Raw genomic sequence first — 14,704 nt, 5'->3', positions numbered from 1 at the left:
TCAGAGGGCCTGATCCAGCTGGGAGCCCCTCAGCCTTTGGTTCATAGTTCATGTGTTTCCATTCATTTGGCTATTTTTTTTTCAATAATTGAGTAAAACTGAAATTGATTATATGCCACAGTCATCCTAGGGACCTCCATGCTATATATATAGCTCTATGGTTCTTTGGGTTGTGGTCTGATTGTTCATTTTATATCTAGAATCCACCAATGAGTGAGTACATACCATAACTGTCTTTCTGGGTTTGGGTTACCTCACTCAGGATGATTTTTTCTAGTTCCATCCATTTGCCTGCAAATTTCATGCTTTCATTGTTTTTCTCTGCTGAGTAGTACTCCATTGTGTATATGTACCACATTTTTTTCATCCATTCTTCCGTTGATGGGCATCTAGGTTGTTTCCAGGTTCTGGCTATTACAAATAGTGCTGCTATGAACATAGCTGAGCATGTATCTTTATGGTATGTATCAGCATTCTTTGGGTATATGCCCAAGAGTGGGATGGCTGGGTCTTGAGGTAGTTCGATTCCTAATTTTCTGAGAAACCGCCATACTGATTTCCACAGTGGTTGTACAAGTTTACATTCCCACCAACAGTGGAGGAGTGTTCCCTTTGCTCCACATCCTCTCCAACATTGGTTGTCATTGGTGTTTTTGATCTTAGCCATTCTAACAGGTGTAAGGTGGTATCTCAGAGTCGTTTTGATTTGCATTTCTCTGATGATTAAGGATGTTGAGCATTTCTTTAAATGTCTTTCAGCCATTTGTAGTTCTTGTTTTGTGAATTCTCTGTTTAGCTCTTTAGCCCATTTTTTAATTGGACTGTTCAGTGCTTTGATGTCTAGTTTCTTGAGTTCTTTATATATTGTGGAGATCAATCCTCTGTCAGATGTGGGGTTGGTGAGGATCTTTTCCCAATCTGTTGGCTGTCTTTTTGTCTTATTGACTGTGTCTTTTGCCCTGCAAAAGCTTCTCAGTTTTGAGAGGTCCCATTTATTAATGGTTGTGCTCAGGGTTTGTGCTGTCGGTGTTTTATTTAGGAAATGGTCTCCAGTGCCAATGCGTTCAAGAGTGCTTCCTATCTTCTTTTCTATTAAGTTTAGTGTAACTGGATTTATGTTTAGGTCTTTGATCCACTTGGACTTGAGTTTTGTGCATGGTGACAGATATGGATCTATTTGTAATCTTTTACATATTGACATCCAGTTATGCCAGCACCATTTGTTGAAGATACTTTCTTTCTTCCATTGTATAGTTTTGGCTCCTTTGTCAAAAACCAGGTGTTCATATGTGCATGGATTAATGTCAGGGTCTTCAATTCGATTCCATTGGTCCATATGTCGGTTTTTATACCAGTACCAAGCTGTTTTTATTACTATAGCTCTATAGTAGAGTTTGAGGTCCGGGATGGTGATGCCTCCAAGGGTTGCTTTATCGTATAGGATTCTTTTAGCTATCCTGGGTCTTTTGTTTTTCCATATAAAGTTGAGTATTTTTCTTTCCAACTCTGTGAAGAATTGTGTTGGGATTTTGATGGGGATTGCATTGAATCTGTAGATTGCTTTTGGTAAGATTGCCATTTTTACTATGTTAATCCTGCCTATCCATGAGCATGGGAGATCCTTCCATTTTCTGATATCTTCTTCAATTTCTTTCTTTAGAGATTTAAAGTTTTTATCAAAAAGGTCTTTCACTTGTTTAGTTAGTGTTATCCCAAGGTATTTTATATTATTTGTGGCTATTGTAAAGGGTGATGTTTCTTTGACTTCTTTCTCAGCCCTTTTATCATTTGTGTATAGGAGGGCTACTGATTTTTTTGAGTTGATCTTGTATCCTGCCACTTTACTGAAGGAGTTTATCAGCTGTAGAAGTTCCCTGGTAGAGTTTTTGGGGTCACTTATGTATACTATCATATCATCTGCAAATAGTGAAAGTTTGACTTCTTCCTTGCCAATTTGTATCCCTTTGATCTCCTTTTGTTGTCTTATTGCTCTAGCTAGAACTTCTAGTACTATATTGAATAAATATGGGGAGAGTGGACAGCCTTGTCTTGTTCCTGAATTTAGTGGTATCGCTTTGAGTTTCTCTCCATTTAATTTGATGTTTGCTGTTGGCTTGCTATAAATTGCTTTTATTATGTTTAGAAATGTTCCTTGTATTCCTATTCTTTCTAAGACCTTTATCATGAAGGGGTATTGGATTTTGTCAAAGGCTTTTTCAGCATCTAGGGAGATGATCATGTGGTTTTTTTCTTTCAGTTTGTTTATATGGTGTATTACATTGACTGATTTCCGTATGTTGAACCATCCTTGCATCCCTGGGATGAATCCTACTTGGTCGTAATGGATGATTGTTTTGATGTATTCTTGGATTCGGTTTGCCAATATTTTGTTGAGTATTTTTGCATCAATGTTCATGAGGGAGATTGGTCTGTAGTTCTCTTTCTTTGTTGCATCTTTGTGTGGTTTGGGTATCAGGGTAATTGTAGCCTCATAAAAAGAGTTTGGTAGTGTTCCTTCTGTTTCTATTGTGTGGAACACTTTGAAGAGGATTGGTATTAGTTCTTCTTTGAAAGTCTGGTAGAATTCTGCACTAAAACCATCTGGTCCTGGGCTTTTTTTAGTTGGGAGAATTTTGATGACTGTTTCTATTTCTTTAGGGGTTATTGGTCTATTTAAATGGTTTATCTGGTCTTGATTTAATTTTGGTATTTGGTATTTATCCAGAAAATTGTCCATTTCTTCCTGGTTTTCCAATTTTGTGGAGTACAGGTTTTTGAAGTATGATCTGATGATTCTCTGGATTTCCTCATTGTCTGTTGTTATGTCTCCCTTTTCATTTCTGATTTTGTGAATTTGGGTGTTCTCTCTTTGCTTTTTGATTAATTTGGCTAGTGGTTTGTCTATCTTGTTGATTTTTTCAAAGAACCAACTCTTTGTTTCATTGATTTTTTGTATTGTTCTCTTGTTTTCTATTTCGTTGATTTCAGCCCTCAATTTGATTATTTCCTGGCGTCCATTTCTCCTGGGTGAGTTTGTTTCTTTTTGTTCTAGAGCTTTCAGTTGTGCTGTTAATTCATTGGTATGGGATTGCTCCATCTTCTTTATGTGTGCATTTAGAGCTATGAATTTTCCTCTTAGCACTGCTTTCATAGTGTCCCATAAGTTTGGGTATGTTGTACTTTCATTTTCATTGAATTCTAGGAACTCTTTAATTTCTGTCTTTATTTCTTCCTTGACCCATTGATGTTTCAGGTGGGCATTATTCAGTTTCCATGAGTTTGTGGGTTTTCTATAATTTTTGTTGTTATTGAGTTCTAACTTTAAGGCATGGTGGTCTGATAAGATACAGGAGGTTATTCCAATTTTTTTGTATCTGTTGAGATTTGTTTTGTGTCCAAGCATGTGGTCAATTTTTGAGAAGGTTCCATGGGGTGCTGAGAAGAAGGTATATTCTTTTGTGTTAGGATGGAATATTCTGTAGATATCTGTTAGGTCCATTTGAGTCATAACATCTGTTAGGTCCTTTATTTCTTTGTTAAGTTTCAGTCTGGTAGATCTATCTTTTGGTGAGAGTGGTGTGTTAAAGTCTCCCACTACTAATGTGTGGGGTTTGATGTGCGTTTTAAACTTTAGTAGTGTTTCTTTTATGAATGTGGGTGCTTTTGTATTTGGAGCATAAATGTTTAGAATCGAGACTTCATCTTGGTGGATTTTTCCTGTGATGAATATGTAATGTCCATCCTGGTCTCTTTTGATTGATTTTAGTTTGAAGTCTATTTTATTAGATATTAGGATAGCTACACCAGCTTGTTTCTTAGGTCCATTTGCTTGGAAAACCTTTTCCCAGCCCTTTACTCGGAGGTAGTGTCTGTCTTTGGAGTTAAGGTGTGTTTCTTGTATGCAGCATATGGATGGGTCCTGTTTTCTAATCCATTCTGTTAGCCTGTGTCTTTTTATAGGTGAGTTGAGACCATTGATATTGATGGATATTAATGACCAGTGATTGTTAATTCCTGTTATTTTTTTGGTTGTGTTGTGTTGTCCTTCTGTGGTGTATGTTGGTGTAGGATTATCTATTGCTTGATTTTTCATGGATGTGTTTAGCTTCTTTGGGTTGAATTTTCCCTTCTAGTGCTTTCTGTAGGGCTGGGTTTGTGGACAGGTATTGATTAAATCTGGTTTTATCCTGGAATATTTTGTTTACTCCACCTATGGTGATTAAGAGTTTTGCTGGGTATAATAGTCTGGGTTGGCATCCATGGTCTCTTAGTGTCTGCATGAGGTTTGTCCATGATCTTCTATCTTTCATAGTCTCTATTGAGTAGTCTGGTGTTATTCTGATGGGTTTGCCTTTATATGTTACTTGGTCCTTTTCCTTTGCAGCTCTTAATATTTTTTCTTTATTCTGTGTGTTTAGTGTTTTGATTATTATGTGGCGAGGGGACTTTTTTTTTTTTGGATCCAGCCTATTCGGTGTTCTGTAAGCTTCTTGTATCTTCATAGGTATTTCTTTCTTTAGGTTAGGAAAGTTTTCTTCTATGATTTTGTTGAATATATTTTCTGTGCCTTTGAGTTGGTATTCTTCTCCTTCTTCTATCCCTATTATTCTTAGGTTTGGTCTTTTCATGGTGTCCCAAATTTCCTGGACGTTTTGTGTTAGGACTTTTTTGTCTTTAGTGTTTTCTTTGACTGACGAATCTATTTTCTCTATCGTGTCTTCAGTGTCAGAGATTCTCTGTTCCATCTCTTGCAATCGGTTGGTTATGCTTGTTTCTGTAGTTCCTGTTCGTTTTGTCAGGATTTCTATTTCCAGCATTCCCTCAGCATGTGTTTTCTTTATTGTCTCAAATTCATTTTTCAGATCTTGGAATGTTTCTTTCATCTGTTTAATTGCTTTTTCTTGGCTTTCTTTGATTTCTTCCCATTTTTTGTTCGTTTTTTCTTCCATTTCTTTAAGGGAGTTTTTTATTTCCTCTTTAATGGAGTTTTTCATTTCCTCTTTAAGGGAAGTTTTTATTTCCTCTTTAAGGGAGTTTTTTATTTCCTCTTTAAGGAAAGTTTTTATTTCCTCTTTAAGGTAGTTTTTCAATTCCTCTTTAAGGAAAGTTTTTATTTCCTCATTGAGGGAATGTTTTATTTCTTCTTTAAGGGCCTCTATCATCTTCTTAATGTCATTTTTAGGGTTGATTTCTTCTGCTTCTTCTGTCATGGTATGTTTAGGTCTTGCAGGTGTAGAATCACTAGGTTCTGATGTTGCCATATAGGTCTTTATGTTGTTGCCTGTATTTTTGCACTGGCGTCTGCTCATCTCTTCCTCTGTGAGGTGCAGGTGGTGTCTGTGTCTGAGAGTGCCTCTCTTGTTCTAATTTTTAGTCTTGGTTTAGTAGTGGTTCTTGGTTAAATTGGTGCTATTGGGCTATTTCTTCAGGGGCAGCTGATTTCGATCGGTGAATTATATACTTATGATTCTGGTGATCTGGTTTGGTGTCTGGGTAGCGCCTTCTTCTGTGTTCTCAGGTCACTTTTTGTTCATTTGTCAACTCCTCAGCTGATCTTGTTTCTTCAGACTTTAAACTGTAGGCATCTGAATCCTCTCCCAGATGGGTTTCAGCTGAGCAGGGTAGTCTCACCAACACCTCCAAGTTGTTGGGTTTCACAGGATCAGCAGCTGGGCCCTGGGTTGTCCTCAGATGGAGTGTTCAGATTCGTTCTGGTTCTGACCCACGGAGATAGCTTCTTCCCCAGTTGTTGGGGTTAGGGGCGTCCCTGTTCCAAGCTGCGTCTGCTTGTCTCCGCCGCCGGGCCTGTCTACCTCTGTGGACCGCCGCTGGGCCTGAATGTCTCTGCCGGCTGCCGCCGGGTCTGAATATCCCTGTCGGCTGCCGCCGCTGGGCACATCTACCTCAGCGGGCTGTTGCTGGGCCCGTCTACCCATGCTTTGATTTTTAACCAGGGCTATTTATGTGGCCATGTATTTCAAACTATCCATTGGTGCCTGGTGGGCTCACCATTGGGTAGATGACTGAAAACAATGACTGTCCCTTCTGCAGAATCTGTCAGTAGTCAGCAGGGATATGTAGGGTCTGATGAGCCTCTTTTGGCTCCATGATTGGCTGGTGGCAGGCCCAGTCTTGTGCTAGCTCAGTGCAGACAAATGTGGCTGCTTTGACATTGTGTCTGACATGGCTGTGTTGTGTCCTGAAGATAGCATTTCACAGCCATGTTCCTTATCTTTCAGCTCTTACATTCCTGCCATCCCATCTTCCACAATGTCTTTTGAACCTTAGAGCAGGCGTAGAAATGTCCTGCTTAGAGCCAAGCATTTAAGCATCACTTTTTTTTTTAACACCTTGAAGAGCCATGAGGCCCTGCACTGTTTTGACAGGACAGTGGAAGGTTTCCCTTGTGCCTTTATCTCAATACAATACTCATGACGTGGAACTGTACCTGTTACTCAGATAAGGAAATGGATTTCTAGAGAGCAACACACCCACTATCATAAAGTACAGTTTTAAAATGTTAGCACCCTTCTGTTTACAAGTCTACCATGGCTGAGGGAAGACCTGGTCTTTGCCTTCAAGAAGGTCTAATTAGCTAAAGTAGACACAGCATCTGCCTTCTGTGTAAGTGCAGGAAGAAAAAGCAGTTGATTTCAACTGTTGGGTTTGGGCACAGTTCTGTGAAGGAAATAACACTCATGCTGAATCTTGAAAAATGGGTTCTCTTTTAGTTCTACATTTGGGGAAGGCCATTAAAGACTGAAGACTGGTCAAAGAAGCGTGAAGGAAAGGAGTCTGAGGGGTGTCATTTAGTCAAGGATGGATGAGGTTGGAGAGGTGGATGGGGGCAGGTGGTAGAGGACTCAGTCTAAGCTGAACTCCAAAGGCAATGCAAATGTTTCCAAGATTCCTAAACAAAGAAAGAAACCACAGAAGCCGTGTGTGATGTGGCAATGGAGAGTGTACATGCAGAAAGATTGGGGGAAAGGAGAAGAAGCCACCTGGGCAGTGTGGGTCAGGGTGGCAGAGCTGAGAAGTGTTTGAGGGCATGCACAGCAGAGGAAAGCATGCCTGTGGCTCCGTATCCTTGGCCTTTCTCCACATGTTGCATCTTCCTACAGATGCCAGAGAGAACAGAACAATACCAGCCTCTCACCATCTCAGTCCGAGTGAAGAACTCCTTAAACTGGCCCATGGAGAACTGCATCATCTCCATCTTTGGGAGGGGACTCATTCATAGAGAGAAGAGATATAGGTAAGAGACTGTAAGCTGTAGCGAGTCTTTCTCTGTCCCGCCAGCCAGCTCCCAAATAACAACACAAAGACTTCTTATTAATTATAAAAGCTAATTAATTAGCTGGGTGGTGGTGGCTCATGCCTTTAATCCTAGCACTTGGGAGGCAGAGGCAGGTAGATCTCAATGAGTTTGAGGTCAGCCTGGTCTACAAAACGAGTTCCAGGACAGCCAGGACTACACAGAGAAACTCTGTCTCAAAAAACAAGCAAAAAAAAAAAACCCTAATTAATTAATTAGCTTAGACTTGTCTCACTAGCTCTTATAACTTAAATTAACCTGCTTTTATTAATCTACATTTTACCATCTGGCTTTTTACCTTTCTTTCATTTTTATGTCCGCCTTCCTCCATGTCTCATTAGCATCTCCTCTGCACCTACTTCCGCTTTCTGCCCAGAAGTCTCACCTATACCTCCCGTCTAGCTATTGGCTGTTCAGTTCCTTATTAAACCGATCATGGCAATATATCTTCACACAATGTACAAAGATACCACTGAAAGATCTCAACTGGTTTGGACTCACTGACTTAAAAACAGTAATCCATCTTTTGCCATATCTCCGAAGATAGAGCAAATATCCCCAGAAGTTGAATTAAAGCTACCAAATGGCCTATCTCATTCTAGAACCACAAAGTCAACAGAAGGAGGAGATATTGGGGATTGTGAGGGCACCACATAACCCCCACCTCACCTGTCCTGATCATTCAGGAAGAGTATGGGTGTTACTGGTGAAGAAGGGAGGTTAGATCTGGTACCTGAGAACACACAGATAGGACATACTGTCTCTCAGTGTAACAAAGAATTGTACTCCACTAATCACCACAACATACAATTTGATTTAATTCCTTTCCTTTCTATTCCCTTCACCACCTCCATGTCCTTTTGTGTGTGCATCTTTAGCAATGTACAAGTCTACTGTTGCTTCATTAACTTATATAGCTGTTATGTCTAATTTTCTCTTCATCCATTTGTAAAGTCCATTTCTTCAGCTGTATAATACTCCATTGTGTACACCCACCACTTCCTATTGCTCCATGATGATAGGCAACAATTACCTCTAACTCTCTGTCTTAGTGAGACTTTTCATTGCTGTGAGGAGACACCATGACCATGGCTATTCTTATAAGGAAAAACATTTAATTGAGGTGGCTTACAGTTTCAGAGGTTCAGTCCATTATCACCATGGTGGGACATGGTGGTGTGCAGACAGACATAGTGCTGGAGAAGCCACTGAGAGTTCTACATCTTATGCAGGCAACAGGAAGTGACCTCCAAGCCCACCTCCACAGTGACACACTTTCTCTAACAAGGCCACACTTCCTAATAGTGCCACTCCCTATGAGCTTATGGGAGCCAGTTACATTCAAAGCACTACATTCCACTCCCTGGCCCCCATAAATTTGTAACAATATCATAATGCAAAATGCATTTAGTCCCAAAGTCCCCATAGTCATCAGTCTCAACAATGTTTTAAAGTTCAAAGTTCAAAGTCTCTTCTGAGATTCATGCAATCTCTTAACTTTAATCCCCTATAAAATCAAAATAAAAAAACAAATCACATACTTTCAACATATAATGGCACAGGATATACATCACTGTTCCAAAACACAGGGAGGAGAGCATAGTGAGGAAATACTGAACCAAAGCAGATGGAAAGCCAGCTGGACAAACTCCAAACTCTGCATCTCCATGTCTACAATGTCAAAGCTCTCGTTGTAAGGATTATGTCCTTATTACATCATCAGCCTGCAACGGCATCCCAGCCTAAAAAGCCGGCGTGCCCTCCCACGGGCCCTCTTTCCATATTCCCTCTGTACTTCTCCTCTGCATGGTCTCTGTCTTTCTCTGTCTCTGTCTCTCTCTCTCTCTCCTAATAAAGCTCTAAAAAGGTAACCATGGCTCGTGATGCTTCCACCACCGCAGCATCCAGTGCTCTCTTCTGCCATGGGTGGCGGCCAGCCACGAGCGCCTCCAGTTAACCCCTTCACTCTTCACATCTCCAATTCTGTTCAGCTTTGTTGACTGCAACACTCTTCTCTCTGTTGGGCTGGTTCCCTTCCCTGTTAGCATCTCTCTTCAGCAGGTATTATGACTCTGGCATCTCCAACATCTTGGGGTCTCCAAGGCCATCCAAGCTTCAACTTCACAACTTCACGAAATGGCCTCTCTAGGCCTCCATGCAGGGACACCCCTGACACACCCCTGGCCTCAGCAGCTTTCCTTAGTTGTGGAGGGAGATTCCATAATCCCTTTCCTGTATCCTTGACTCTAAAGCCCTACAGAATCACAGGCTGAAGCTGCCAAGTTCTGCTGCTTGCTGGGGCTGAAACATCCCCCATTCAATTACATCTTCACCAACTTTCTGTTTTCATTGGTGTCTTTCACTGCCTAGGCTTGGCTGTCAGAAGCTGGATCTGTGGACCGGGCTGGCCTTGAACTCAGAGATCTTTCAATTACATCTTCACCAGCTTTTCATTTTCGATGCTTTTTTCACTGCCTAAGCTTAGCTGTCCTGAAACTGGATCTGTAGACTGTTATGCCCAGATTGCAGGGACCCCCAAAAGACCACCATGGAGACCAAATCCCATATGTAAAAGCAAAGAGCCTTCATTTCAAGCTTGGAGCTTGGTCTCTCTCTGTCTGTTCAATGTAGCGGTGAGAGCAGAGAGCCCCAAGCCTGGGCAAGGTAGGGTTTTTATCACAGCAAAGGTTGGGGTGAGGGGATTTGCAGTGTTCAGGGCCCTAATTGGCTGATATCTGTCTAGGGGTTTCTTGGTAAAAGGGGGAAATAGGTCTGTGCTAGGCCCAGGGACATTTGGTGATCTTATCTAATCTTAACAATTGGAATGTTTAAGACGTCAGATACTTCCCCTTAGATGCTGGCCCATCCCTGGGTGGTGTTAGCTTATGGCTTTTCCTAGATCTGGGTGTTGCCTGTAAGGAAGTCAGTAAGCCTGTCACAGCATCTGTGTCCGGGCCCCTAAGCCTATCATGACAGCAATGTGGTCAAGCTGCTTTGGGCCCCCCACATAGACCAGGCCGGCCTCAAACTCAGAGATCCCCCAGCCTCTGCCTTCCAAGTGCTGGGATTAAAGGTGTGCACTACTACACCCTGCTCTAAACTTTTCTTTGATTCTGTTTCACTGGTTGGAAACTCAGCTGGGTGGGATCTTGCCCTGAAGTTGCCACTCCCTTTTTTCCATCTTTTAATCTGTCTCCTGGAATACAGGATTGGCTCCATTCCACTTCCTGGTGCTTCCTTTTCTCTCCAATCTGTAAATCTTGTATTTTTACTTGCTCAGCTTGCTCCTTTTCATTATAAATGTCTATAAACATGAACACTAGTAACCACAGAAAAGAATCTATACTGGGCTGTTTTGACATTTCCTCTGCTAAGGGATTCATCTGAAACTCTTCACCTTAGGCTCAGGCAGACTCTTGGGACAAGGGCAAAAAGTAGCCACATTCTTCACCAAAATATCACAAGAACTATTTCTAGGCAACAATACTAAAATTCTTCTCCTCTGAACCCTCTTGAGCCAGGCCCCCCACAGTTCCCTTCTTCCATGCCCCTACTAGTACGGCCCATTAAGCAGTGCTTAAAGCATTCTACTGCTTTCCTAACCCAAAGTACCAAAGTTGAAATTCCTCCAAACAAAAACATGGTCAGGCCTATCCCAGCAATACCTCAGTCCCTGATACCAACTTCAGCCTTAGTTAGGGTTTCTATTGCTGTGAAGAGACACCATGACCACAGCAACCCTTATAAAGGAAAACATTTAATTGGGTGGCTTATAGTTTCAGAGGTTTGGTCCATTATCATCATGGTGTGACACGGAGGCTGCAGGCAGACATGGTGCTGGAGAGGGAGCTGAGAGTTCTATATCTTGCTCAGGTAGCAGGAAGTGGACTGAGTGTCACAATGAGTGAAGCTTGAGCAAAAGAGACCTCAAAGTCCTCTCCCACAGTGACGTATTTCCTCTAACAAAGCCACGCCTACTTCAACAAGGCCACGCCTCCTTATAGTGCCACACCCCATGAGATTATGGGGCCAGGTATATTCAAATTACCACACTCTCTGATGCCACGAAGTTTTCGCAGTCATACATGTCTCTTCCTCATATATGTCCCAGTCTCATACCTGTCCTTTTCTAAGCTTGTCTGAAACTTTGGTGATTCCAGGGATCATATCTGTACAAGCACGGAATTTCTGGGTCATAGTATATGATCTGGTTTAGTCAAATCCTATCAGATTTAGTAGCAGGATAGCTACAGGTGTCCACACTCCCTCCAGCATGGTAAGATAGTCTCTCTCCTCACCTGTCTGGCAATATGTATTTATTTTCTTCTTTCTAGTAAAAAAAAAAGTCTAACAGAAAGCCATTTCTTACTTTTCTGCTTTGCCATTCTTTGGGTTGGTTATCCTTTTTCATTTCCTCTTATACAGTTGTCTCTGTCTTGGCTACTTTTATTCTGTGGTTCTTGCCATCATTCTTGCTGAGTTCTAGGAGTTTCTGTGTATTCTGGGTCCCTCTAGATGATTTTAGACATTGCAAGCATCCTCTTTCATTTTGCCTACTGCACTCCTGGTTGCATACAGTTTAAAGGCAACACTGAGGTTCCCAGCAGGTGTCCAGTTATTGAGTCCCTGGTACAACATCATGGGATTCAGTCATTCTTGCCATTAAATGAGAGGAGGACCCCTCAACATTTATTTAGACTTAACGATCTTCCAGTCCAATTGTAGAGCAAAGTCCCCCCCCCCAAAAAAAAAACCCAATTATTCCCTTAGTTACTGAAAGATCTACAGTAGCCCAGGAAGGTCAGACACCAGCTTGCTAACACATTTGGCACCCTCTCTCTATCTCTATACCTGCAGCACCCACTGTGTTCAGCAGGAAGAAATGTAAAACTATAGACTACACTCTGCTAGTACTATTACCAAAAACTGGACCAGACTAAACCACAGGTGCCGAAAGGAGCAAGGGATTCAGGTGAAAGGCTTCCGCACACTTCCATCTTGAGGCATGCTCTGTCTTTTATGTCTTGTGATCACTTTCGGCTTCCCAGCGACGTACTTAGATTTCCACGTCCTCATGCCCCATATCTTCAAGTCAGGAAGGAAAACTCGTGGAGACCAGCAGAGCAATGACCCGGGAAGAGAATTAACACCCATCTCTACCTTTATTTCAGACTGGGTTCTGTGTGGCCAGAAAGCAGCCTGTGTACTCAGTTCCAGATCACACCAACGCATCTGGGGCTCCAGAGACTCACTGTGGAAGTAGACTGTGATGACTTCCAGAACCTGACAGGCTACAGAAGTGTCCTTGTGGTGGCTCCTGAAGTTTCTGTTTAAACCCCAAACAACCCTCAAACTTCCTTCTAAAGCCAGACATGCTCCAGAGGGAGACTGCCTGTCAGACAAATGGCTCTCCACTAAGGTTGAGCAGAATAGTGACTAAAAACCAGGCTAGACTCACAGAAAATCCATTTTTGTTATGCCAACCGAAGTCAGCCAGAAACACTGTCTTAGAATAAACAGCTGTGTATTAGTGAGAAAACAGGCCTTTGAAAAGATGTTCAGATAACTCTTCAAAGTACAATTAGATGTTTTGACCACCTTTTCAGAGTACATTCAGATTTGGGGGTGGGGGTCAGATGTTTCACACCATTTTATTGCTCATTAATATATCCATTAACTTACAGGAATGAAAGACAACCTAATGTTTAAATCACTATTTCTGATGACATAGGACAATATTGACTAAAAACAGAATTTTTAGGTAGTACTAAAATTACATTGATTAACACTATCCCTGGCCATTATTGTAAAAGATCCAAAGATGACTGAACACAAGTATTAAAAAGCCTCGAGGTGGTGGCACATGCCTTTAATCCCAGCACTTGGAAGGCAGAGCCAGGTGGATCTCTGTGAGTTTGAGGCCAGCCTGATCTACACAGTGAGATCCAGGACATCCAGGGCTACACAGAGAAACCTTGTCTTGAAAAACAAACAAACAAACAAAAAAAAGAAGTATTAAAACACATAATATGGGCTGGCGAGGTGGCTCAGAGGTTAAGAGCACTGCTTGTTCTTCCAAAGGTCCTGAGTTCAATTCCCAGCAACCACATGGTGGCTCACAACCATCTGTAATGAGATCTGGTGCCCTCTTCTGGCTTTCAGGGATATGTGCAGACAGAACACTGTATACATAATAAATAAATCTTTAAAAAAAAACAAAAAACCACACAATATAGGGCCCGAAAGAATAACCTACATTTAGCTATAGTGTCTTTATGAGTTCTAGACCCATTAAATATCTCACAGCTCAAGTCTGATCAAAATAATATAGATTTGGCCCAATAGAGAAGTCTGAAAATTAAGCACATAGAAAAATATACCCTACAAAAAACAGATTAAAGAATAGAACTTCACTTGTAGAAAGTTTGGGTTTGTCTTTGTTCGCTATGTCTTATTAGTTTACATACCCTCTTAGTTTTAGCCTTCTAGCACTTGTTTTAAAAGTACAACAACAGCCGGGCGGTGGTGGCACACGCCTTTAATCCCAGCACTCGGGAGGCAGAGCCAGGTGGATCTCTGTGAGTTCGAGGCCAGCCTGGGCTACCAAGTGAGTCCCAGGAAAGGCGCAAAGCTACACAGAGAAACCCTGTCTCGAAAAACCAAAAAAAAAAAAAAAAAAAAAAAAAAGTACAACAACAAAACCAAAAACACTTTTAAGTAGGTTGAAACTCATTTAAAGACTCTCAATTCCAAGTTGAAATAGACTAATACCTCAGTAACTGTCATTGCTGATGACCCCTGAACCAATCACAATGGCGGGCAGGTTGGTACAGGCACAGAAGGAAAAAGATTGGACTCGGGTGGTGGAGACCTGTGGTGTACGTGGGGACCCTGATTCAGGTTACACACCATACCTCACTGCACCCTGTTTTCCCATATGTGATCTTCTAGATCAGTGGTTCTCAACCTCAACCTTCCTAATGCTGTGACCCTTTAATACAGTTCCTCATGTTGTGGTGACCTCTAATCACAAAATCATTTTTGTTGTTACTTCATAACTGTAATTTTGGTACTGTTATGAATCATGATGTAAATATCTCACAGGTGGGAGAGATTCATCCTGACCACAGGGGCCAGGCAGAACACAGAGAAACTTCCCTCTACATTTGGTGCCCAAACGTGATGACAAGAGTTTCCACCTAAAACCTGGGAGAACTTACTAAAATGGAGCTAAGAGCAGCTTCCTAGTTCCTATGTCTCATGGGGGCCATGGTACAGAGATGCTCTGGCATTTGAGCTTGAGCATAGCATGGCGGATTCCCGCTGTGGTACACAGGGGAATCTCCAAGCCACACTGTGCGGTTGGTTGGTGGATTTAGCTTTTGCTAA

At 41.7% G+C, this 14,704-nt stretch overlaps 1 protein-coding gene across 1 annotated transcript in view; it reads left to right on the top strand.

Moving 5' to 3' along the window:
• The window catches only part of Epb42 (erythrocyte membrane protein band 4.2), a 29,506-nt gene extending 15,968 nt beyond the window's left edge, over window positions 1-13,538 (top strand). Inside the window, exons 12-13 of the mRNA XM_006994062.4 lie at window positions 7,122-7,255; window positions 12,487-13,538. Of these exons, the coding sequence (XP_006994124.3) occupies window positions 7,122-7,255; window positions 12,487-12,649 (297 nt within the window). The 3' untranslated portion in view covers window positions 12,650-13,538. The remainder of the gene's footprint in view (window positions 1-7,121; window positions 7,256-12,486) is intronic.
• Window positions 13,539-14,704: the final 1,166 nt, after the last annotated feature.

Source organism: Peromyscus maniculatus, chromosome 4 (assembly GCF_049852395.1).
Source record: "Peromyscus maniculatus bairdii isolate BWxNUB_F1_BW_parent chromosome 4, HU_Pman_BW_mat_3.1, whole genome shotgun sequence".
Taxonomy (NCBI): domain Eukaryota; kingdom Metazoa; phylum Chordata; class Mammalia; order Rodentia; family Cricetidae; genus Peromyscus; species Peromyscus maniculatus.
Note: the sequence above shows the minus strand (reverse complement) of the source record. Positions and strands in the feature narration are given on the sequence as shown.